Source organism: Microcaecilia unicolor, chromosome 9, assembly GCF_901765095.1.
Source record: "Microcaecilia unicolor chromosome 9, aMicUni1.1, whole genome shotgun sequence".
In the NCBI taxonomy this organism is placed as follows: Eukaryota; Metazoa; Chordata; class Amphibia; order Gymnophiona; family Siphonopidae; genus Microcaecilia; species Microcaecilia unicolor.
The window spans coordinates 90,769,781-90,794,693 of NC_044039.1; the positions used below are offsets into that span (position 1 = coordinate 90,769,781).

General features: G+C 42.6%; 1 protein-coding gene across 1 annotated transcript in view; it reads right to left on the reverse strand.

Moving 5' to 3' along the window:
- The window catches only part of ABCC9 (ATP binding cassette subfamily C member 9), a 454,126-nt gene that overhangs the window by 144,173 nt on the left and 285,040 nt on the right, over positions 1-24,913 (reverse strand). The window contains 4 exon segments of the mRNA XM_030214004.1: positions 622-806; positions 809-862; positions 8,522-8,618; positions 22,809-22,934. Coding sequence (XP_030069864.1) covers positions 622-806; positions 809-862; positions 8,522-8,618; positions 22,809-22,934 — 462 coding nt within the window.

Sequence of the window (24,913 nt, forward strand, 5' to 3'; positions counted from 1 at the left end):
TAGAAGGCTTTGTGATTTGGACATTTTATTTTTTGGTCCATTTTCGCGTGGTAGCCTCGCGGGTCTTGACAGTCTAGAGAGACTTCTGCAGGGAGTCTGGGCCGCAATTTTTAAAGTACGGCAGTGCTGGGCAGGGGGAATAGCAGCAGCACAACAGGAAAGAACATGTTCCCCCCTCCCCTGCAGAGGCCACTAGATCACCAGCGGCACGCCTTTAAAGGTAGGACCAGAGAGAGCTGTAGTGTGCGGTGGGCACCCGGGCAGAGCCTTTGGGCCCCCTAGACTCTAGGCCCTTGGGCATTGCTCGGTTGCCCGAATGGTCATTCCGCCCCTGGTCCCTGGTTACTAAGGTGCACTAGCGTTTTTAGCACATGCTAACCATGTAGGCACCTATAGCGTACACTAATGCTTAGCACACTAAAAATGCTGGTGCACCTCTAGCACAGCCTAGTAAACAGGGCCCTTAATATTTAGATACGAAAAGTCCATTTCACCTGGCTTGGATCTGATCCAACAGTTATGAAAAACTGAATTTCACATAATTTTGCAAATATTCTTATCTACAGCTGTAGATCATGTAAGGAAGAGTTAGACACCTATCCCCTCCCAATCATTTCTTACCTCATCTATCCATGTACTCTTCATAGTACTGTTGGTGGTGCTGGCGTTGGATGTCCAATTAGCCAGCCAGTAGTCTATGGCTACAATGATAGAGTGCTTCAAGAGCTTGGAGAAAATCATGAGAAAAAGCAAGAAAAATCCTCCAGAGGTAAGGTATCTCCAGCAGGTCCTCCAAGGCATTTTGTTCGGAGTCGCATCGCTGATGATGTGTTATCTTCTTCATCTTCCTCCTCTTCCTCCTCTGTGGACCACAGACTTGATTAATTTAACTGATGTGGTATCAGCTGCGTAGAAAACATTAGGTAAATACTTCATTTTAAACAAACAAACAACCATGTCATCTCTCCTCAAAGTGTTTATAGAAACAGTCTGTGTTTCGAAAATATTCTTGATTTGTTTGTTTTGTTCCTAAACCTTAAGTTAGCAGTAGTAAATATTGATGAAAAATACTATGAATGACATTGACTAATAACTGTAGTGGTATTTAGTCATCTTTTTTTTTAAAGTATCCTATTCTTCTACAGCAGGGGTTCTTAACCAGTGCCCTCATCCCCAAGGGGTACGGGAGAGGTCTTGAAATCTCAGGCAATTTATTGAAACTTTCTAGACAGAATGAAGGCAGTTATTAGGACAGTTATTGGTAATATGATTGTGTACTGCTGTAATTTTAGCCACATGTTAGAAGTTAGCACTGTTAACAGCAACATATGTAGCTGCCAGTAGTAACTAGTGAACTTATGGTTTAGGAAGGGGGTGTGAGGGTTTCAATGAACAGTTAAACGGGTGTGGGAGCCAAAAAAGTTTAAGAACCCCTTCTCTAGCTTTGACAAATTTAAGAGAAAATGGCATTAAACATTGTCCCCCAAATTTTATGAATGGTGCTACAAACTGCATCTAAATGTGGGCACACACCCAATTTGCACGCACAATTTAATTGAATTATAAGCCAATTAGCACCAATAATTGGGCCCTAACAATCATAGGTGCTAATTGGTATCAGTTTAAATTTACACACACATAAATACATGCCCGGATCTGCATGTAAATTTCATGCACCGCTCCAAAAAGGGAGCATGGACACGGGAGAATCATGGGCAGATCAGGGGCATTCCTGCAATTTATGCACGTTATTACAGAATAGGGAGGAACCGCGTGCCTAATTTGGGCGTAAGGATTTACGCCAGGGTTCAGTTGGTGTAAATTTTCAAGCCTAAAGGTAGTCATGGATCCCGGCACTAAGCATCATTCTATAAACAGCGCCAAACTTTGAGCGCTATTTTTTTCAGCACCGATCTTTCAATGTCATTTATAGAATTTGGTCCTGTTTGTCTAGTTCTGGAAGACCCCTTCCAAAAATATGTGATTCACAGTGGGAGAGAACTCCATGACACTCCTCACCTTCATCCTCTGACCTGAAATTTTGATTATTCTTCCAAACTCCTGACAGCCACTTGTGCATGATTGCACTCAGAGGAAGTGGAACATCTTATAGGTTTACCTTAGTAAAAGACCACCATAGGTTGGTTACAGATATGAGTGCTGCAAAAATCAACCAAAGCATTCTGTGAAAATCAACTGGCCATTTGGGAATTTACAGTAAAGAATATTGTATGTTTTAATATTATTTGTAAATTGGTTGCTTCCTATGTATTTGTACCAATAGAATGTATAATATAGTTACATACATATCTATGGGTGGTTTTTATTTATTTATTTTGAGTGAGAGCCTGTTATTAAACATTTACCACCATACCTAAGGCATGCACGCAACTCAGATCTCATAGCTAAAAATAACTTTTTTCTATCCTGCATGGTTTTAGTCATGTCAGAATATACCCAAAAGTTTTGGCCACAAAACAAAGATTGTGAATTATGAAAGATCAATCTCATGACTGCATTAAGATCTTTCTCAGACACAAAAGATGCAAAAAGTGTTGCATGATCAGTCACTTCAGTAATCGAGTCCTCCAGAATTGCTGGTAAATTCTGTATGTCATTGAGATCCTATTGAGGAAATAAAGGTCCAGCCTCTGGCATTTCCCCCTGAGCTTTTAACCAAATCAGGCAAATAATAAACTTTATTCACTGGAGGAATAGAAGTGGGGGAATATTTTATCCCTGCAGCGTTTATAGAGCCGGAGCACCTGTGCTTTCTGCATGTAGCAATGGAACTTCGCCAACACAATCCATGGTGGTGTGTCTCCCACGCAGGCTGGGCCCATCAGATGGGCCCTATACAAATGAATGGGATTGCCGCCCCTTGCCTAGGGTAACTGGGCCATGAGCCAGGTCTCTAGGATCAAGCTGAGGGAAGAATCCAGAATGGACTCGGGAAAGCTCACAAACCTTAAATTGTCCCTGTGGGTCCTGTTCTCAAGATCTTCTATTTTCTGCTGCTGGACCCGCATCATCTCCTCCAATCAAGCTAGATCTAATGTGTGGGCATGTAGAATGTCTTCAACCAGCCTCTGATACACGGCATTCCACCTCTCCAGTCCGGCAGGTCAGCTCTGAGGTGAGTTGTGTAATCCTCGCAAGATAGTCAGAGAGCTGTGTAAAGCGCAGAACCAGCGTTTTCACGACCGCCTCTGTCAGGTCTGGAATAAGCTCTGCTGCACCCAGCGATTGAATTTTTTTATATATACAAATTGGAATTTATTTTTTTATAAATAATTTTTATTACCACTTCTTCCCCAAGTTTACACTCTCATATTTATGTTTTACTTTTTATTTTTATTTTTTATCATGGTTTATTATTATTTCCTTATTGTGATTGAGTTTTAGACCGTCCCTGCTCAGTAGAGCTTATAATTGTGATATTCCATTCATTGGAGGAACAGTTTTTGAAATGGTTTTAGCTACATGTATATGTCTAGACATTAACCATCTATAAATGAGTGCTATGCTTACTGATGCTTTGCTGTGATTTATTTATTTTAAGGCTCAAATTTATTTAATTATTTATTTATTTATTTTTCTCTTCTTCTTTGACCTTTGACACCAGTATTAAGGAAGTCAGTGTTCACTTCCGGGTCTCTCAGTATTGAAAGTTTGACCTTTGACATCTGTACTAATATAAAGGAAGTTATTGTTCACTTTCGGCTTTTTAGCATAGAAGATCTTCTTGATCATATGATGTCCTGATTTTGAGCGCAGTAAGTAGCAGCATTTTTATTATTACGCATGGTTCGTGTATAACGTTTGGCTCAGAAGTGGAGTGTATAGGGGTATGCACGTTTACTCTATGAGGTTGGTTTGAACAACATATTACGCCACTAGTTTTAATAATACACCCCCCCCCCACCCCCTTCTATGTATACCTGCACTAAACTATAGCTGCACTCAGTTGTGGGCTGCCTATACCATGAGGTTTTAATAGTGGTCTTATGCTGTTTAGTAACTGTGCTGTTTATATATATGCTGGTTAATCTATGAAGCTTTAACAGCATATTCAAGTTGTTCAGTTATTTATGATATGCTGGTATGGTTAGTGACTCTATTTTTATTTAGGCAGTTTGTTTGATTGCATTTTATTTTTTAGATATTGCTTGGGAAGAAGCTGACCTGCTGTTTATATGCTTTTGCTTTGTTTAATATCACAGCAACTGAATTGAGTCATTATATGTTATACATATTTTTTCACACCTTTAGATTAACTATTTTTCCTCTCATGTCACTGTCTTCTATATTAGATTAGAAGAATGTCCAATATCTTTTATTATATGTTGTAATTTTGATATTTTTATTGCGCTATGCTGTAGTATATGATCGCTTGTATATGTTTATTAGGCTGCATTTTATATTTATGGATATATAATTTGAATATGTGATCATTTTACTAGGAGGATCATTGATTTAATATTGAGTTTTTGGTTATATAATTTGTATTTATTACTGTTTAATTATGATTAAATGTAATTTTGTTATTGCACACATCATGGTATCCTATGTACTTCTTTCTTTAGCTCTTTATTTATTTTTCTACATTTATTTTTCTATATATATTATGAGTGGTGTTATATATGTTATTGATTTATTTATTTTATTACTGTATGTTATTTTAGAGCCCCTGACGCAGCCCTTGTGGGTGAAACACAGTCTGTGTCGGGCGATTATTTCTCCAATAAAGTCTGATTAATACCACCTAGCATCTGCTCTTTTGTTTGTTCCCAGTGATTGAGATGCAGGAGGTGAGGCCACCATTATTTTCTTATCCTGCCCAGTCACAATCACATTCCCATCCGGGCAATTTGGAAGCCATTGGATCAGCTGTGTGTGTCAGATACCTATCCATATAACTGCTAGTAAATAATTATACCTTCCATATGTGATTTTGGGCCTGTGGGATACACATTAAGGTGGGTGGAGGGGTGTTTCCCTGAGCAGTTCGCCAGCTACATGCTTGGTGCTGCTCACAGCATCACATGACTGTGGAAATAGCTCTTTTAAAGGGCAATTTTTAAAAGTGTTTATGCCAGTAGAATAGTCTTTTTATATACAGAGGCTTTTATACAATTCCCTTCCTGACATGCTGGTGAACCTGTGCGCATACAAAAACCTGTGAATTACCCAGACTTAGCAAAAGCGTTACTGGGGGCAGATTTGGATAGGGAGGTTGCATTTACATGCATACTTTATAAAATAAAGGATGTAAATTAACCCCATTAATCTATGCATACCAAAGAACAGGTGGAAATATTTACACATAAATTCCCTGTTGTGATTTTCAAAATGGAAATCTGGGCATACTTTCATTTTGAAAATGTGTCAGTACTTCAAACAAAAAAGTATATACATATTATTTATCCATCTGCACAGCTATAAAAATACCCATTCCCATATCAAAAAAGCTATGTATAGTACCTGGAGCAATGACCTTTTGGAGGTATGTCAACTAGCGAAAGGAATATATATGAGGGCTAATATATCTGTGTGGTTGACTAATTCTTTGTAGGCCTGATGTTAATGGATCATTTCTTGGACTATGACATATCTCTGTGACCATGCAAATATCTCATTTTACAACAGTTGCTATTCAAGAAATACCAAATATTTCCAGAAGTGTGCATTCCTGAGTGTAAAAACACAGGGGCTAGTTCTTTGGCAATTTGTCAATTTTCACTATTGTTATATTGAAAACAATCATGAAATCACAATATTTTCTAGTCTTCAGAATCAGTTGAAACCATAGACTTAGATTTGAATTTTAGATTTTATTATGCACCTTTCAAACCTGAGCTCAAGGTGCAATACAATTAAGTACAGTAAGACTGTCCCTCCCCAGCAGACTTACTATTTAAGTTTATACAGTATCTGAGCAATGAAGGATGAAATGAATATTAATGGGAGAAGGAAGATTTGAATTCTGGTTCTTAGCCCACTGTTGTAACCATTGGGCTACTCTTCCAGTCCACTTAAGTAGCATCTGTGAGAACGTGGATGGTATAGGGAACAGCATACAGATCAGCCAGCTTGCAGCAGGTAGCGCTAATCTGCTGAGGCAGAGGCTAAGTCTGAGTCAGAGGGGCGGGGCTCAGGCCAGGAGGGTGTTGAATGTTGAGTCAGTGAGAGAGAGAGAGAGAGAGGCCCCAATACAGAGGTTTCCAGGAGGGAGACCCAGAGAGGAGAGGAATCCACTGCAAGCTGAGCTGTAGTACCTGAGAAGACAACAAGGGGAGTGGTGTGGCTCAAGCTTCATTGGTATCAGAGGTGTGTGGGAAGACTGGCAAGGTAGGAGACACCTTGAGTTACATTCAGAAAATATTTGTTTTGATGTGAATAAATGTGTTGGGCTAGGCTAGAAGCTGGCCCTAATTAGAGACTGGACTTGGCCTGGATGAAAGCCTGTGAAGTAACAGGGGTACGTGGAGGGGCATAATCGAACAGGGCGCCAACGTTTTCCTGAGGGCGCCCTCACAGGACGTCCCCGCGAAGGGGTGGGGAAACCCGTATTATTGAAACAAGATGGGCATCCATCTTTCGTTTCGATAATATGGTCAGGGACGCCCAAATCTCAACATTTAGGTTGACCTTAGAGATGGTCGTCCCTGGTTTTCGGCCATAATGGAAACCGAGGACGCCCATGTCAAAAACGACCAAACCCAAGGCATTTGGTCATGGGAGGAGCCAGCATTCGTAGTGCACTGGTCCCCCTGACATGCCTGGATACCAACCGAGCACCCTAGGGGGCACTGCAGTGGACTAACTGATGCACTAACTGAATGGGAAAAGGCATGCAGTGGTCACTAACCACCTCCCACCCCGAAAAAAAACAACTTTAAAAACTTTTGTCTTTTTTTTTTAAGAGTATGGGTGAAGGACCTCCTTTGCTATGCCTCTGTCCCTGCGACGGCAGTTGAGGACGTCCAAAATGTGGATGTTTGTGAGAAGGATGGCCATGCCTGGATGTTTCTGTGAGAAGGATGTCCATGTGCTATGCCTCCCACACCCCCTTTATTTATTTGGATTTTGGATCACAAGTAGCAGCAGTGGGATTTAAACTGGCCACCTCTGGATTGCAAGACCAGTGCTCTAACCACTAGGCCACTCCTCCACTCCACTCCCTTGAAATTTGGCCATCCCTGTGGGGGGGGCGGGCAGTTGAGGACGTCCAAAATGTTTGAAAGAAGGACATCCACGCCTTCGTTATGCTTCCGCTGACACACACATACCTCCCCCCCCAGGGACCTGCATACTGCCCCCCCCCCCCCCCACAGGATGGCCAAATTTCAAGGGAGTGGAGGAGTGGCCTAGTGGTTAAAGCACTGTCTTGGTTGGTTCAAATCCCACTGCTGCTACTTGTGATCCAAAATCCAAATAACTAAAGGGGGTGTCAGAGGCATAGCATAGGCATGGATGTCCTTCTCACAAACATCCACATTTTGGACATCCTCACAGGGACAGAGGCATATCGAAGAACGTCCTCAACTGCTGTCGCAGGGACGGAGGCATAGCAAAGGAGGTCCTTCACCCATACTGTAAAAAAAAAAAAAAGACAAAAGTTTTAAAGTTGTTTTTTTCAGGGTGGGAGATGGTTAGTAACCACTGGGAGAGTAAGGGGAGGTCATCCCCGATTCCCTCCGGTGGTCATCTGGTCATTTAGCGCATGTTTTTGTGGCTTGGTCATTAAAAAAAGGACCCAGTAAAGTCAGCCAAGTGTTCGTCAGGGACGCCCTTCTTTTTTCCATTATCGCTTGAGGATGCCCATCTTTTAGGCATGCCCCAGTCCCGCCTTCACTATGCCTCTGACACGCCCCCGTGAACTTTGGTCATCCCCACAACGGGAAGCAGTTGGGGATGCCCAAAATCGGCTTTCCATTATGCTGATTTGGGTGACCCTGAGAGAAGGACGCCCATCTCCCGATTTGTGTCGAAAGATGGGTGCCCTTCTCTTTCGAAAATAAGCCTGATAGTGTGTCAAATAATAAAATATCTTCCCTTATTCTTGCAAACCCTGTGTATCTGACTGAGCTTGTGCCTGACCCAAAGCACACCCTTGACCACATTACCACAGCATCGTAAATTATATCTTTTACTGGACCAACCAAAATAAACCATATACTGATTTCATTGGTTGGGGCAATGAAAATTATTGCAACCTCTAATGTAGTTTGTGTTTCCTGGCAACAATATAACTATGATCATTTAATTCAAGACTACACATTTGTCATGAAAATCTATTCCCCACACTTTTATAAATGGAATTAGTTACAGTTACTCTCAAACTGTAACTGTTTATAAAGACTAAATCCTCACAAGTGAGATACTCAGTGATAATTTCAACAAAACCTAATTATAGACTTGCTGGTTATATTTGACCTGCATGAAACTAAATATCTTGCTGCAGCTTGATTCTATTGTTTACATGATCACACTGCAAATTTAAGAATAGACTGTGTACCTTCATCTTCACTCTCCATTTGGGACTTGGCTTCTCTTGAATACATGGCTCTCCTGAGAGTTTTTCTTTCCAAAATTGTTTGGTCTGCTTCTGTATCCTATAATAATGCTTTGTTATTAGCTCTTTAGATTAAAAACAATTTTTTTAACATCATGCCTTCATTTTCCAAAGCAGTGATTAATTAGGTTATATAGAGGGGCATAATCGAACGGCGCCTGCCAAATCCATGGCCGGCCATCTTCGGGGACGGCTCCGCGACAGGGTGGAGCCAAGCGTATTTAAGAAATACACTTGCAGCCAGCCAAATCGCTCGCTGGGTTTAGAGCAGGATCGCCGGGTTTATATGAGATGGCCGGCTTCGTTTTTTCAGCCATAATGGAAACCGGGTCCGGCCATCTCAAACCCGGCGAAATGCAAGGCATTTGGGCATGGGAGGAGCCAGCATTTGTAGTGCACTGGCCCCCCTCACATGCCAGGACACCAACCGGGCACCCTAGGGGGCACTTAAAACAATTTTTAAAAAAATAGCTTCCAGGTGCATAGCACCCTTACCTTGGGTGCCAAGCCCCCCAAAACCCACTCAGCACAACTCTACACCATTACCATAGCCCTAAGGGGTGAAGGGGGCACCTACATGTGGGTAAAGTGGGTTTGGGGTTTTTTTGGAGGACTCAACATTAACCACCACAAGTGGAACAGGTAGGGGGGGATGGGCCTGGGTCCACCTGCCTGAAGTGTACTGCACCCACTAAAAACTGCTCCAGGGACCAGAATACTGCTGTCAAGGAGCTGGGTATGACATTTCAGGCTGGCATACAGGCTGGTCAAAAAAGTTTTAGTTTTTTTTTTTTGGATGGGAGGGGCTTAGTGACCACTGGGGGAGTAAGGGGAGGTGGTCCCCACTTCCCTCCAGTGGTCATCTGGTCAGTTGGGGCACTTTTTTCAGACTTGGTCCTAAAAATAAATGGACCAAGTCCAGCCAGCGAAATGCTCGTTCGAGCCGGCCATTTTTTTTCATTATAAGGTGAAGCTGGCCATCCCATACCCACGTCCCCGTTCCGCCCCCTGTCCTGCCTTCGCTACCCTACCAACACGCCCCCCAAAAAGCAGTTGGGGCCGTCCAAAATCGGCTCTCGATAATACCGATTTGGCCGGGATCAGGAGATCACCGGCGATCTCCCGATTTGTGTCGGAAGATCGCTGGCAATCCCTATCGAAAATGAGCTGGATAATAACAATGGAAATTAAAGCATTTAGTTTTCTTCACACAAATTGCTTAGGAATGCTTCAAGAAATATTACAAGGGAAACACATTCTTTCATTTAAAAATATTTTTTAAATAAATATTGCAATGAAATGACCAGTGCTGATCAATGGTACATTTCAGGAAATAGTATCTTTAAGACTAAAGTAAGTAGTGTTTGAATTTGGAATGGATATAGTAACATAGATACTTATACCTTTTCAACGGCCTTAAGTCTGCTTCAAATGGCGTTATGATGAAGCATGGGACAAAAGACAAACCACTATTAGCCACAAGAAAAGAGACTTAGAGGTCCGAGCTAACTGCAAAATTGTCGGTTAGTGCACGGTAGTTGAAATGTGCTTAATGTAATATATTTTTCATGCCCATTCTCCTCCCATGCCCTGCCTAGTTACATCTTCTAATACGTGGAGGGGCATAATCGAACGAAAACGTCTATCTCCATGGGCGTTTATCTCCGAGAACGGGTCCGTGAAGGGGCGGACTGAACCGTATTTTCAAAAAAAAATAGACGTCTATGTTTTATTCGACAATTTGTGAGCTGGGCGTTTTTGTTTTTCAGTGATAATGGAAAATGAAAGCGCCCAGCTCAAAAACGAATAAATCCAAGGCATTTGTTCGTGGGAGGGGCCAGGAGTCGTAGTGCACTGGTCCCCCTCACATGCCAGGACACCAACCGGGCACCCTAGGGGGCACTTTTACAAAAAAAAAAAAAAAAAAAAACAGGTAAAAGAGCTCCCAGGTGCATAGCACCCTTCCCTTGGGTGTTGAGCCCCCCCAAATCCCCCTCAAAACCCACCGCCCACAAGTCTACACCATTACTGTAGCCCTAAGGGGTGAAGGGGGGCACCTACATGTGGGTACAGTGGGTTTGGGGGGCGGTGTGGAGGGCTCCCATTTACCAGCACAAGTGTAACAGGTGGGGGGGATGGGCCTGGGTCTACCTGCCTGACGTCCACTGCACCCCCTAATAACTGCTCCAGTGACCTGCATACTGCTGCCAGGGAGGTGGGTATGACATTTGAGGGTGAACATAAAAGTTGTGAAACGGCATATTTTTGTGGTGGGAGGGGGTTTGTGACCACTGGGGGAGTCAGGGGAGGTCATTTTTTCCATTATCGGCGAAAGGCGCCTATCTCTGATCGGCCGATAACCACGCCCCAGTTCCGCCTTCACCACGCCTTTGACACGCCCCCATCAACTTTGTCCGCATCCGCGACGGAGCGCAGTTGAAAATGTCCAAATTCGGCTTTCGATTATACCGCTTTATTCGTTTTTGTGAGATAAACGTCTATCTCCCGATTTGGGTCGCAATATAGGTGTTTTTCTTTTTCAATTATAAGCTGGATAATGGGCTAGATTTTATATATGGTGCTGAAAAATGCCTATTCGTGGAAAAACAGGGTCCAGGAAAAGTGCCCTAAATTCTCGCTAAAAACGCATATTTTATTTCCATTATCGGCGAAAGGCGCCTATGTCTGATCGGCCGATAACCACGCCCCAGTTCCGCCTTCACCACGCCTTCGACATGCCCCCATCAACTTTGTCCGCATCCGCGATGGAGTGCAGTTGAAAACGTCCAAATTCGGCTTTCGATTATACCGCTTTATTCGTTTTTGTGAGATAAACGTCTATCTCCCGATTTGGGTCACAATATAGGCGTTTTACTATTTTGATTATAAGCTGGATATTGTCTTCCAGACAGAACTCCAGTAATACCTCAGATGCATGCAGTCGAAAATTAGATGTTGCAAGGAGCCTTCAAAGGAATGGCAAGACCAACATTTATTATCAGCAGATTTAGTGAATTTTGCAAGCTTTGTAGGAGTCCTATGAGAAAAACAGTATAAGGTTTGTGTGATAGCCACTGATTTAGTTGACTGGAACAGGTTAAACCACAGAATTTTCCACTGATCTGAAGAAATAGATTTATTCAGTTCTCTTACCCAAGCTTCCTCTATGTTTGAAAGAGAAGTGTATTTCCATTGTTGTAATAGCTTGCACCGATTGGAGGCAGGTTTAGGTTCAGCTGATATGGTATGATATAGAGCCCATGAATTTGGTTGGCCAGATGTTAGGGTAGAATTATTTAACTTAGATGATATACAATGTTTAATTTGCAGCCACCGAAAGTATTGGTTAGAAGGAAGGTGATACCAGTCACACAAAGTAGTAAAAGGAATCCAATGTCAGTTCTCTAGAAGTTGGTTAATTTACTCAATGCCCATCTTTTGCCAAGAGATCCAGCTTATGGGTTTACCATTGATGTGAAACAGCTGATTGTTCTATAAGTGCACATGACAATTAGAAAACCAAGATATTTTCATATATTGGTCCATTTCAGTAAAGTCTGCAATATTTGGTTGGATAAATCTTTATCAAGATTGGTAGCTGGCATCAAATATAGTGGTATATCAGACCATCTTTCAGCTTCCATTTTCCACCATAATGGAGAAATGGATTGATCTTTAATTATAATCCAAGTAGCTGACTGGTGGACTCAGGACAATTTAAAGGAATAATTTCTGATTTAGATGCATTGAGCTCATAACCAGAATATTGATTGATTATGTCTAAAATGGCTGGGATAGATGAGAGAGTGGTATATACTACTACTACTACTACTTATCATTTCTATAGCGCTACTAGACGTACGCAGCACTGTACACTTGAACATGAAGAGACAGTCCCTGCTCGACAGCGCTTACAATCTAATTAGGACAGACAAACGGGACAAATAAGAGATAATTGAATTACTAAGGTGGGAATGATAAAAATAAGGGTACTGAATAAGTGAATAAGGGTTAGGAGTTAAAACCAGCATCAAAAAGGTGGGCTTTTAGCCTAGATTTGAAGACGGACAGAGATGGAGCTTGACGTACCGGCTCAGGAAGTGTATTCCAGGCATATGGTGCAGCAAGATAAAAGGAACGGAGTCTGGAGTTAGCGGTGGAGGAGAAGGGTGCAGATAAGAGAGATTTACCCAGTGAACAGAGTTCCTGGGAAGGAGTGTAGGGAGAGATGAGAGTGGAGAGGTACTAAGGAGCTGCAGAGTGAATGCACTTATAAGTCAATAAGATGAGTTTGAACTGTATCGGAAACAGATAGGGAGCCAGTGACTTGAGGAGAGGGCTAATATGAGCATAGCGACACTGGTGGAATATCGTGCAGCAGAATTTTGAACAGATTGAAGAGGAGAGAGATGGTTAAGTGGGAGACCTGTGAGAAGCAAGTTGCAATAGTCTAAGCGAGAGGTGATAAGAGTGTGGATAGGGTTCTGGTAGTGTGCTCAGAAAGGAAAGGGTGAATTTTGGTGATATTATAGAGAAAGAAATGACAGGTTTTAGCAGTCTGCTGAATATGTGTAGAGAAGGAGAGAGAGGAGTCGAAGATTACCCCAAGGTTACGAGCTGATGAGTCAGGGAGGATGAGAGTGTTATCCACAGAAATAAGAAATTGGGGAAGAGGAGAGGTTGGTTTAGGGGGAAAGATAAGAAGCTCAGTCTTGGTAATGTTTAGTTTCAGATGGCGGCGAGACATCCAGGCAGCAATGTCAGACAGGCAGGCTGATACTTTGGCCTGGATTCCTGCTGAGATTTCTGGTGTGGAGAGGTAGATCTGGGAATTGTCTGTATATGCAGATATTTTAGCAGTGACAGAGCCTAATGTGATCCCAGTTATGAAGGGAATGGGAAATGGGACTTGATATACTGCCTTTCTGTGGTATTTTGCAACTACGTTCAAAGCGGTTTACATATGTACAGGTACTTATTTTCTACCTGGGGCAATGGAGGGTTAAGTGACTTGCCCAGAGTTACAAGGAGCTACAGTGGAAATCGAACCCAGTTCCCCAGGATGAAAGTCCGCTGCACTAATCACTAGGCTACTCCTATCTGGGGGATAGTCTAAAGGCAATCACTAGGGGTTCCAAGGGAAGGTTAAAGAGCAGAGGGGAAAGGGGGCAACCTTGTCTTGTGCCACGAGTACAATGAAAGAGCTGATATTGCGTTGTTAATCTGGATCCTAGTAGTGGGGAAAGTATAGAGTACTTTGATCATCTGTATGACTTCCGAGGAAAAACTAAACCACTTGAGCACATGGAACATAAAGGGCCATTCAAATGCTTTTTCAGCATCTAATCCAACAGCAATGGTAGGAGTGGTAGAGTGTTGTGCATGAAGAAGGTTATTAATAAATAGCTTTGTGTTGTCATAGGAGTTCTGTCCATGCATAAAGCCTGTTTGGTCTGGATTTATGAGTTTTGGCAGCACTAGTTGTGGTCTTCCTGCAATAATTTTTGCATATATTTTGGTACCTTCATTAATGAAATTGATCTCTACTCAGAGGGAATCCTTGCCTGGCTTAGGAAGAACTATTATTGTGGCTTCCATAAAAGTAGCTGTCACATCAATTGTTTGGATAAGGTAATTAAAGAATGATGCTGAGTAGAACTCAACTGTAAGCCCATCAGGGCCAGGGACTTTTTTTCTTGCCATTTCTTTCAGGATTAATTCAATCTCATCAGCCACAATGGTCTTAACTAATGCTATGTTATCAGAAGTTCTATAGTGAAATATCACCTAAGAACGAATCAGCAGTAGACTCAGTACCTACTTCAGAGCTGTATAATGTGGTGTAAAAGGATCAAAAACATTCTGCAATATCTTGGGTGTTTGCACATAGACTGTTTTTATTTTCACTTCAGGTTTTCAAATTGTTAGCCAGTAAATGCCCACTCTTATTATTTTCTGAATAGTATTGCACAGTTTGCATAAACATGGATTTGTTAGCTCTTTTACTTAATAAAGTGTTATATGTATATGTTATTTTATTTAGTTATGTCAATATATTTATATCTGTTGGGTTAGTCTGATATAAAACATCTACTTTTTTTTACTAAGAGATGCTGAGTATGATATAATCACCCCTCTAATGTATGCTTTAAGTGTCCCATAATGTTATCCAGTTTGTGTCTTGCAGAGTGTCAAACTGAAAAAAACTTTCCTATCAAAGTTATAAAATCTGGATTCTCTGTCCGAGGCTTATTACTAGCGATGGCTCAGTCCCAAGAAACGAGGACCTTGTCACTGATAAGTTTAGACACCGAGAAGGCCTTTGACAGGGTGGGCTGGGACTACCTGTTTTAAACTTTAGCCTTTGTGGGATTTCGGGGCTGGTATTTGCAGGCAATAAAATAAAATATTTATATCACCAGCCAATGGCCTGTCTCCTGGTAAACAGTATTAAGGGCTCCGATTTTCCAGTTGGCAGAGGTACCAGACATGGATGCCCTCTCTCCTTCTACTCTTTTTACTTTCATTAGAACCTCTGTTACGTAAGCTTTCCTTGGTGGAGGTGGGTGAGGGGAGTGGCTCTGGCTGACCAAAATTTCAAAACCCTAGCATATGCAGCAGATGATCTGCTGGTGGTGCTGACAGGCCCACATCAGTATCTTGCAGACTTGCTTGCATGTTTGCAGCTTTTTGGGACATATTCCAGTTTTGTATTAAATCTAGATAAATCACAGGCTCTTTCGCCATTGCTGGCCAGGAGACTTCCCACTTAAATAGGCACCAGACACCCTTAAGTATCTGGGGGTTCATATACCGGCAGATCTTACCCAACTATACTCTTTGAACCAGGGCCGGTCTTAGCAAGTGCGGGGCCCTATGCAGACCAATTTGGTGGGGCCCCATCCTAGCCCCGCCCCTGCCCCACCCATTGATAATTCAATTTTTAGAAAATTTTCTATTTATGAAATTTCAAATAAAGACAAATGAAGCTAAACTTGTACAGAAAAACTGATTGAAATAATAAGCACAATGCTATCATGAAACCCCCCTCCCAAGAAATTATTCAGTTCAAGTCCACAATTAGTAGTTCCAAATCTCATAACCCCGGGGGGGGTCAGAGGTGCGGACACACAATCTCTCCACTGCAAAACACTATACACAAACTTGTGCAAAAACACAGTCAGAACCTTACCAAACCATAACAACACTAATTCCAAGGACAGGACGAGCTACAACCTTATGCTTGGAAAGGCAGAACTGTAATTACACCAGGCTCTAAAACACCAATACACTACCTTGTGAAAAAAAAGGGCTACAAATACTACACGCTAGCAGGATACTGTACCTTGATCACACATGAAAAACACATGACACAACAAATATGAAGGCAAAATACTGAATGGAAAGTTACCTCAAGAAGTCAGACTCAGCATGCAGCAATACTAGAAAAATTGAAACTTACATGCAAAATATCACAGATACACATTTCTAAAATCTGACATATTCCAATTAAATTCTGAATAAAATACTTTTTTTCTACCTTTGTTGTCTGATCATTTAGTTTTTCTATTCGCTTTGGTCCCAATGTCTTCTGTTTTATGCAGTGTCTTCTTTCCGTTTGATATTTTTTCTCTCACCATGTCCACCATCCTCCTGTGTCCTTATGTGTTCTGTCTACCATCTGTAGCCCCCTGTCCCTATCCTTTCTCCAGTTTCAGCATCTGCCTTCAAAGTGTTCTGATCCAGCCCTTAAATTCAACAATTTCCCCTCCATCCACATCCAGCATTTCTCCTCTCTCCCCTCCACTCCATTTCCAGCAATTTCTCCTCTCCCTGGGCCCTGCCATCCCATCCAAGTCCATCCTTGGCCCTCTCTGCCCTTCCCTCCTCCATCCACATCCAGCAATTCTCCTCTCTCCCCTCCCCTCCATTTCCAGCAATTTCTCCTCTCCCTGGGCCCTGCCATCCCATCCAAGTCCATCCTTGGCCCTCTCTGCCCTTCCCTCCTCCATCCACATCCAGCAATTCTCCTCTCTCCCCTCCCCTCCATTTCCAGCAATTTCTCCTCTCTCTGGGCCCTGCCATCCCATCCAAGTCCATCCTTGGCCCTCTCTGCCCTTCCCTCCTCCATCCACACCCAGCAATTCTCCTCTCTCCCCTCCCCTCCATTTCCAGCAATTTCTCCTCTCTCTGGGCCCTGCCATCCCATCCAAGTCCATCCTTGGCCCTCTCTGCCCTTCCCTCCTCCATCCACATCCAGCAATTCTCCTCTCTCCCCTCCCCTCCATTTCCAGCAATTTCTTCTCTCCCTGGGCCCTGCCATCCCATCCAAGTCCATCCTTGGCCCTCTCTGCCCTTCCCTCCTTCATCCACATCCAGCAATTCTCCTCTCTCCCCTCCCCTCCATTTCCAGCAATTTCTCCTCTCTCTGGGCCCTGCCATCCCATCCAAGTCCATCCTTGGCCCTCTCATCCCTTCCCTCCTCCATCCACATCCAGCAATTCTCCTCTCTCCCCTCCCCTCCATTTCCAGCAATTTCTCCTCTCTCTGGGCCCTGCCATCCCATCCAAGTCCATCCTTGGCCCTCTCTGCCCTTCCCTCCTCCATCCACATCCAGTAATTCTCCCTTCTCCCTTCCCCTCCATTTCCAGCAATTTCTCCTCTCCCTGGGCCCTGCCCTCCCATCTGTTCCTCTCTCCCCTGCCCCCCTCCATTCACCCATGTATCCAGCAATTCCCCTCTCTCCCTGATCCCTGCCATCCCATCCATGTCCCTCTTTCCCCTGCCCGCCCTCTTCTCTCCCCCACGATCGATCCCTTTCCTTTTTTGCTTTTAAATTTACCTCCAGTCCGGCAGCGTCATGACGTCAGAAGAAGGCGGGACACAGCAAAGAGAAGCGCTTTTACTGGGAGCGCTTTCACTGACGCTGCCGGACTGGAAGTAAATTTAAAAGCAAAAAAGGAAAGGGATCGATCGTGGGGGGAGAAGAGGGTGGGCAGTTCGGACGAACGGCGGCGATCTCCGGGCAGAACTAGGTCAAGGCTGACTGAGGCGTGCCGCGCGGGGCCCTATTTGGCCGCCTCGGTCGCCTCGGCCTAAGACCGGCTCTGCTTTGAACATTCAAGGGTTGCTACATGAAACAGAACACAAGTTACAGACTTGGAGGGCCTTTCCCATATCATTCTTAGGCTGTATTGCCTTATATAACATGTTTATTGTTCCTATATGGTTGTATGTAATTGTTGCATTGTATCTAAAGCTAGCTGATGAAAAGAAACTAAATAATTTGTTACAATGGTTTCTCTGGAAGGGGGGAGGGCTCATCTCCCTATTTCCACTTTATCCGTCCCCGTGGAATATGGGGGTCTGGGACTAATTAGCATATTTATTTATTTTTAGGCCATTTATACCCCGCCTTTTGCCACAGTGTTGCAGCCCCAAAGCGGCTTACAATGAACTAATAAAAAAAAATTAAATCAAAGACAATGAGAAATGGTAGGGTAGAAGGAACAGAAAGAGGAAGGGAATATAAATACAATCTAAAAGCAAATTAATGGGTAGGCAGGGAAAGGAAAGTAGAAAGAGGAGGAAGGAAGGAAAAAGTCTAAAATCAGGTCTCGACTCGCAAAGTCTTGGTTAGGCTGGTGGACAGGGCATCACAGGGAAGCAGAGTCTGCAATATCAGCAAAGGGCTGCCGTGAAGAAGTGAAAGCCAGCGATTTCAGCAGGAACCAGCTGTGAGGAAATGAATTTCAGCAGGTAGCAGGTTGAAGACGGGAAAAGGCGGACCTGACGACCAGCACCTCAATGCCCTCAATGCTATATAACAGTGGCAAGTGGTATGAGACATATCAACGATTGGTTTCGCTCTACACAAGATTATTCAAACACATTTTTGGAACTCCAGTTATCACCCAAAGTCCATCTCAGCAGCCTTTTGCATATGGCAGGGGGCACAGTGCCAAGAGTGTTGAGGACTTCCTACATAATGCCCGCTGCTAAAGTGGTTTGGAGATGGATTTGCTGCCTACATCAGTTTTCGGCCAAGGTGATGCCTCTTTTATCAATATGTAATAAACCAGCCTTTACCCTAGGCCAGATTTATCCCACCTTTCACAAATGGAAACACTGAGGAATTGTATACTTACTCAAAGTGGTGACCTCAGAAGGATGAATTAAATCATTTTGCAACCTTCGGAAAGAATTTGCTATTTCAGATAGGGGCTTTTTTATGTTCAACTTAAACACTATATACAATCTCTACCATGGGAGACAGTGGCAGAGGACATACAAGAGGAACTTTCGACAGCTTTTTCCTTGGTGGAGCAGCAAAAAGTACCCCTCTCGTTTCACCATAGACATATAAGAGACACTATTGCAGAACTGGATTATACTCGGCTGCATACGCTATGGCAAAATTACCTACAAGTGTCACTGACTTTGCTACAATTTAAAACTCACATATTGGAAATTCGTAAGCTCTCATCTCCCACAGAGCCTTTCATATGGGATTTTCCCCCTGGAGATCCTGTCCAAAATGCGGGGCGGACAAAGCAACACTGGGACACATGTTTTGGTCATGTCCCTCCATTGTGGACGTTTGGAAAGACATACTATTACAGGTATCCAACATGTGGCATGCGGGGTGGCACTATGATTCTGCACTTTTGTTTGGCTGCTCCAAATTAGGTCCTCCGGTCCCGTCTAGGTTTGCATCCTTTGTGACTAAAGCTACAATAATAGCCAAACAAGTCATTTTGACCGAATTGTTGACTTACAAAAGACCTTCAAGTCAGCAATGGCGATCCAGACTGATCCTTTTAATGAGAATGGAGCTAATGGGGGTCCAAGACTTTGCTTCTGCAGAAGGGGAGAGATTTCAACAATCCTGGAGCCCATTTTGGAACACCACATCAGCTAATTGTAGAAAGAAATGTTAGGAGCATAAATATTTATTAAAGTGATTGGACTGCAATTTATCTCAATATTTATTTTAATCCACCTTCCTATTGTGTCCACAGCCTGAGAAATTATGGTTATGTCAGGTCTTTTCCTAATTAATGTAGCTACACTATTTTTTTTACCAATTGCTGGTGAAAAAAGTAAGGTGAGACCATTTAGTTTGTAATTTGACTGATTTTAGTTGGGACAGATGAGTTTCTTGAAAGAAAATAAACTCTGGTAAATATTTGTACATATGAGTGAGGAATTTTGTTTTCTCTTAACGGGGTTACTAAAGCCCTTTACATTAAGGGAGGTGATGATCAGACTCATGAATTATAAGGGAGATGAAATTTGCAGAGTGGCAGTAAACTATTTTAGTCAGAATGATAGAAGTACCAAGTGAATGCGATGTGGAAGATGAGATATAAACTGATGACACGAATGTGCAGAAAAACATCATCTTGCTAATAATAAACATCGCACAAAGGTCAGGAAAAACAAAACAGTGGGATATTGAGGTAGGTGATGACAACTGTACCACTCCAGTAAAGCAGAAAATATTTAGTAGATTTGTTAAACTAAGGCATCAATTATAAATCCTTAAATTGGTAGCATTTAAAACTTGCTAACATCTCAGCATTAATACACATTACTGGTAGCATTAGCAAAGCTAAAAGTATTCCTATACACAACAGGAGGGAACGCTAACCAAATTCAGATACAGAGAGTATTATGGTTAAGAAATGAATTAAGTCATTCCTTTGCAAACAGTTGCATGAAGGTATCTTAGGAAATACATATTATATTACCAAAGTCATACAACATCAATAGTTCTCAGAGAGATGTCCTCAAGGAATGTTGAAAGTGAATTGGGTTCAGTAAAATCTTATGTTCAGTTGTTTAATATCACTCACATTCACACCGAGTAAAACAACCCAACCCTCGCATTGAGTTCCTTTAATTTTGTGTGGTAAGCCAGAAATTACTTTCTAACATTTGCAGTGTTCTTGTTCAAGTCTAGGAGGAATTGAATGGTATTGCCTTCCATCTGTATTGGGGTCCATAATCGTGCCCATTGCATTATACCAACTCATGGTTAGAGTGAAGTATTCGGAGAACGATGGGCTGCGGGTATTTATCATGAGGGCCTTTCTGTGACGGTACTCAATGAGCGTTCTCTATTTCAAAGGCTCATTCAAAGTGAAGATCAAGTAGTTTTGGGATCAAATCCTCCAGGTATTTGACCATATTGAAACCTTCAGCGCTCTCCGGAAGCAAGATTCTGATGTTGTTCCTCCATGAACAATTATTACTGTCTTAAAGTTCTCTTTCCAGGATGGTGATGCATTTGGCTTGCTGTTGTATAATTTTGATGTTTTCCTAAGCCACATTTTGTCTAGCCTCTAAGGACTGAATGCGAGATTTGAATTGAGACATCTGTTTTTGTTGTTGATATGTCTTCTTTAATTTCACAGATATCTTCTTTGGCATCTGACATGTCTTTTAGAGATCTTAATTCCTCCAATATGAAAGATTAGGTTGGGTCATTGGTCTTGCCATTCAAATCATTTTTAAGAGATGTTGGCTCAATCTATGCCTGATGCCATATTAATTGACAATATGTGAGAATTAATTTTGATGTTCAGTGGGCAAAGGCGATGTGAATGGATGCCTTTATTGCTAGGAGTCCATGGGAGCTCGGTATCTAAACTGCTATCACATACAATGCTCAGCAACACCCTACCCCCACCCCTAAAATATTGGAACTTCTAAGCTGAAATGGGCCTCTCTACAGCTCAAATATTTGGGAATGAGGCTCAACAAAAAACCCAAGCAAATAGCACACATTGATATGGAAAAAAAATCAATGAAAGAATTAATGAGACCAGTGGTACCATTGTATTTGTCCTGGCGGGGCAGACTGGAAACAATAAAAATGGCCCATACTTCTCAGATTAATTACATTCTTATAATACTACCAGGATGATATCCTAAATCATTTTATAAAAATATTGATTCAAAATTAACAAAATTTCTTTGGAAAAGCAAAATCCTCAGAATAGCATTAAAAAAGTGAAAAACATCCAAACACAATGAGAAAGTAACTTTTCCTGATTTTTATTCATTATCATCTTGCCTGCCATGCCTATTTTGGCTTTTTCTGGTTGTTTTGATCAAAATATTTCTTCCAAACCAGTTTAGTTAGGAACAGAAAATGCATTACTGAACTATATTCCTATTGAGGCGAGAAACCCAGGTAGGGTTAAATAAATACCTACCAAAACCCAGGTAGGGGTAAAGAAATACCTACCAAAAGAAAAAAACCACTCCAAAAAAGAGGTCTGGCCAGGGACCCAGAGATAAGACAGTATTAAAGCACCATCTATATAACCTTCCCCTGGGGTAATTGGACCATGTCTTACCTAAGAAGATAAGAAAGAGTTGCCAATGCCTTTGTAACCATACCAGTTTACACCCCGAGAGGACAGGGGTATGTTTCACCCATAAACTCTAAGGTTATGGTAACTGGTAATGATAAGAAGGAACCTGAACTGAAAAAAAAGCTTAGAGGCCGCATGGCAACCCAGAACTACTGCCAGCCCAACGCAGCCACTGGTGTTAGTTCTGGCTTGAACATGCACCATTTCCAGTGCACCAGAAAATAACACTAGAATTTTTACCATGGCGCTAACCCAGCAGCAATCGGTGCTGCCTGTTTACTGCTGGGTTACCATGGGAGCCCTTACTGCCACCTAAGCGGGTGGCGGTAAGTGTTCACAACCGCATGGTCATGCGGTAAGAGTAATCTTACCGCATGACCATTTTTTTGGGAGGTGGGGTTTTTACCCACTGCGGAAAAAAGGGTCATGGTGCATGGGAAAAACAGTCCCTGCTGCTACAGCAGGGCCCTTTTTAACGCAGCTTGGTAAAAGGACCCCTTAATGCGTGCTAATGGACAAGACCCATAGGTATAAAATAGGACACATAATATTTAGGTTGCTCTAATTCTGTTAGCATGCACTAAGCTTTAGTAAAAGGGTCCCTTAGTGCGCATGACATTAATCTAACACTCATTAACCTATGAATTAACATAAGTTAAGTCAACTAGTCAACTAATGCATGTTTTTTTTTTTTAATTAAAATGAATGTTGGAAACGAACTAAAAACATCCAAAAATTGGGAGAAAAGTCAAATGAACCAGTTTGTGCTATGCACATCCCTATGTTAAAAATGCATGCTTCAGTAACTATCATACAAATCTTGTTTCTCTGTTCCTTGCAACTACCTTTTCTAACTCCTGATCCTGGCGATTCATGAGAGTTTTCCAGTGTTCGTAGAGTTCAATATCATTGTTCTGAATGTCCTTCAATGTTCCTTCTCTCAGCACAGTTCCATCTTTCATGGCTATAATCTAAAAGGAAGCACAGATTTAGAATTAAAATTCAATTCGATTCAGGACTTATAATCAGTGTGGTTTACATCATCAGTGGGACAGAGATTGGTACAATATTATAAGTTTCTTTCTTTCATTCTTTTTCTTTAAAATCTAATCCTCCGCATGCATGTCCTTTGGCTGTTGTATCAAAGTCCACTACAAATACTACATGGCACTTATCTCAAAGTTTTTCCAGCTTTCACCATCTCCTGACGGGGACCCATTTCACCCACCAGCTTTCTCAAAGGGAGCAGGTTACTACCATGCTGTTCCAATATCATACATCTTCACAAACAGTCGAACATGCATGCGGAGGATTAGAAAGCCAGTGGGCGATTAAAGCAGGACTGCCTCTGAGTCTCAGCCTTCTGGTTGGTACTACAAATTCTGTGATATTGTCACTGAGTACCCCAGGTTGCTTTGAGGACTTTTCCTCCACGTTATTATATTATATATATTCTATGGTATTGATTCAAAAACACTTTAATAGATTCCACAATATAGGGTTATCAAAGTACAAATGATAACACATTTTAAGAATATTGGAGTCAATATTTAAAGGCATGTACTCAGTCAACCTCAGAAAGTATCTATATAAATATTTGGTTAAATTTCCTTTGCCTCTAAGTATATCATTCTTGTCTGGACATCTTAAGGCACGCTACTGGGAATTCATGACTACAAGCCTCTGAATGCAATATCTTAAACCAAGGACTGGATCAACCCTGTCTGGCAAATTCGAAGTTGTGCAGCAATTAAAAAGATTAAAACTGGAAACCCTTATCGCTGTGCATCTATCCAGCTCACTTTTGAAAGAGAAGGGCACCCATCTTTCGACACAAATCGGGAGATGGGCGCCCTTCTCTCAGGGGCACCAGAATCGGCATAATCGAAAGCCGATTTTGGACGTCCCTAACTGCTTTCCGTCACTGGGACGGCTGAAGTTCCCGGGGGCATGTCGGAAGGGTAGCAAAGGTGGGACAGGGGCGTTCCAGGGTGTGGTTAAGAAGATGGCCAGCTGCGGCTGATAATGGAAAAAAATGGGCGCCCCTGGTGAGAATTTGGTCCGCTTTTTTTGGTCCCTTTTTTTAGGTCCAAGTCACAAAAAAGTGCCCAAACTGCCCAGATGACGACCGGAGGGAATCGGGGATGACTTCCCCTGACTCTCCCAGTGAGAGTCACTAACCCCCTCCCACCCTCAAAAAAATAACTTTAAGAACTTTTTTGCCAGCCTCTATGCCAGCCTCAAATGTCATACTCCAGTCCATGACAGCAGTATGCAGGTCTCTGGAGCAGGTTTAGTGGATGCAGTATACCTCAGGCAGGCGGATCCAGGCCCATCGCCCCCTACCTGTTACACTTATGGTGGAAAATGGGAGCCCTTCAAAACCCACCAGAAACCCACTGTACCCACATGTAGGTGTCCCCCTTCACCTCTTAGGGCTATGGTAGTGGTGTATAGTGGTGGGGAGTGGGTTTTGGGGGGCTCAGCACCCAAGGTAAGGGAGCTATGCACCTGGGACCAATTTGCCAAGTCCACTGTAGTGCCCCCTAGGGTGCCCGGTTGGAGTCCTGGCATGTGAGGGGGACCAGTGCACTACGAATCCTAGCCCCTCCCACAACCAAATGCCTTGGATTGGTTCGTTTTTGAGATGGGCGCCATCAGATTCCATTATGGGGGAAAACCGAGGGCACCCATCTCTAAATCCGGCGATCTCAGCATTTCGGTTGAGATTTGGGCGGGGCCAACCATATTTTTGAAACGAAAGATGGACGCCCATCTCGTTCGATAATACGGTTGGCCCCGCCCCTTCGCTGCGCTGTCCTCGGAGATGGGCGCCCTTAGCGATGGGCATCCCCGTTATAAAATGCCCCTCCACATATAACATTTTAATTTAATATTCTTAGTACTGGGAATCCCTAGCTACCAGGATATTTTATATAAAAAGGGAGGA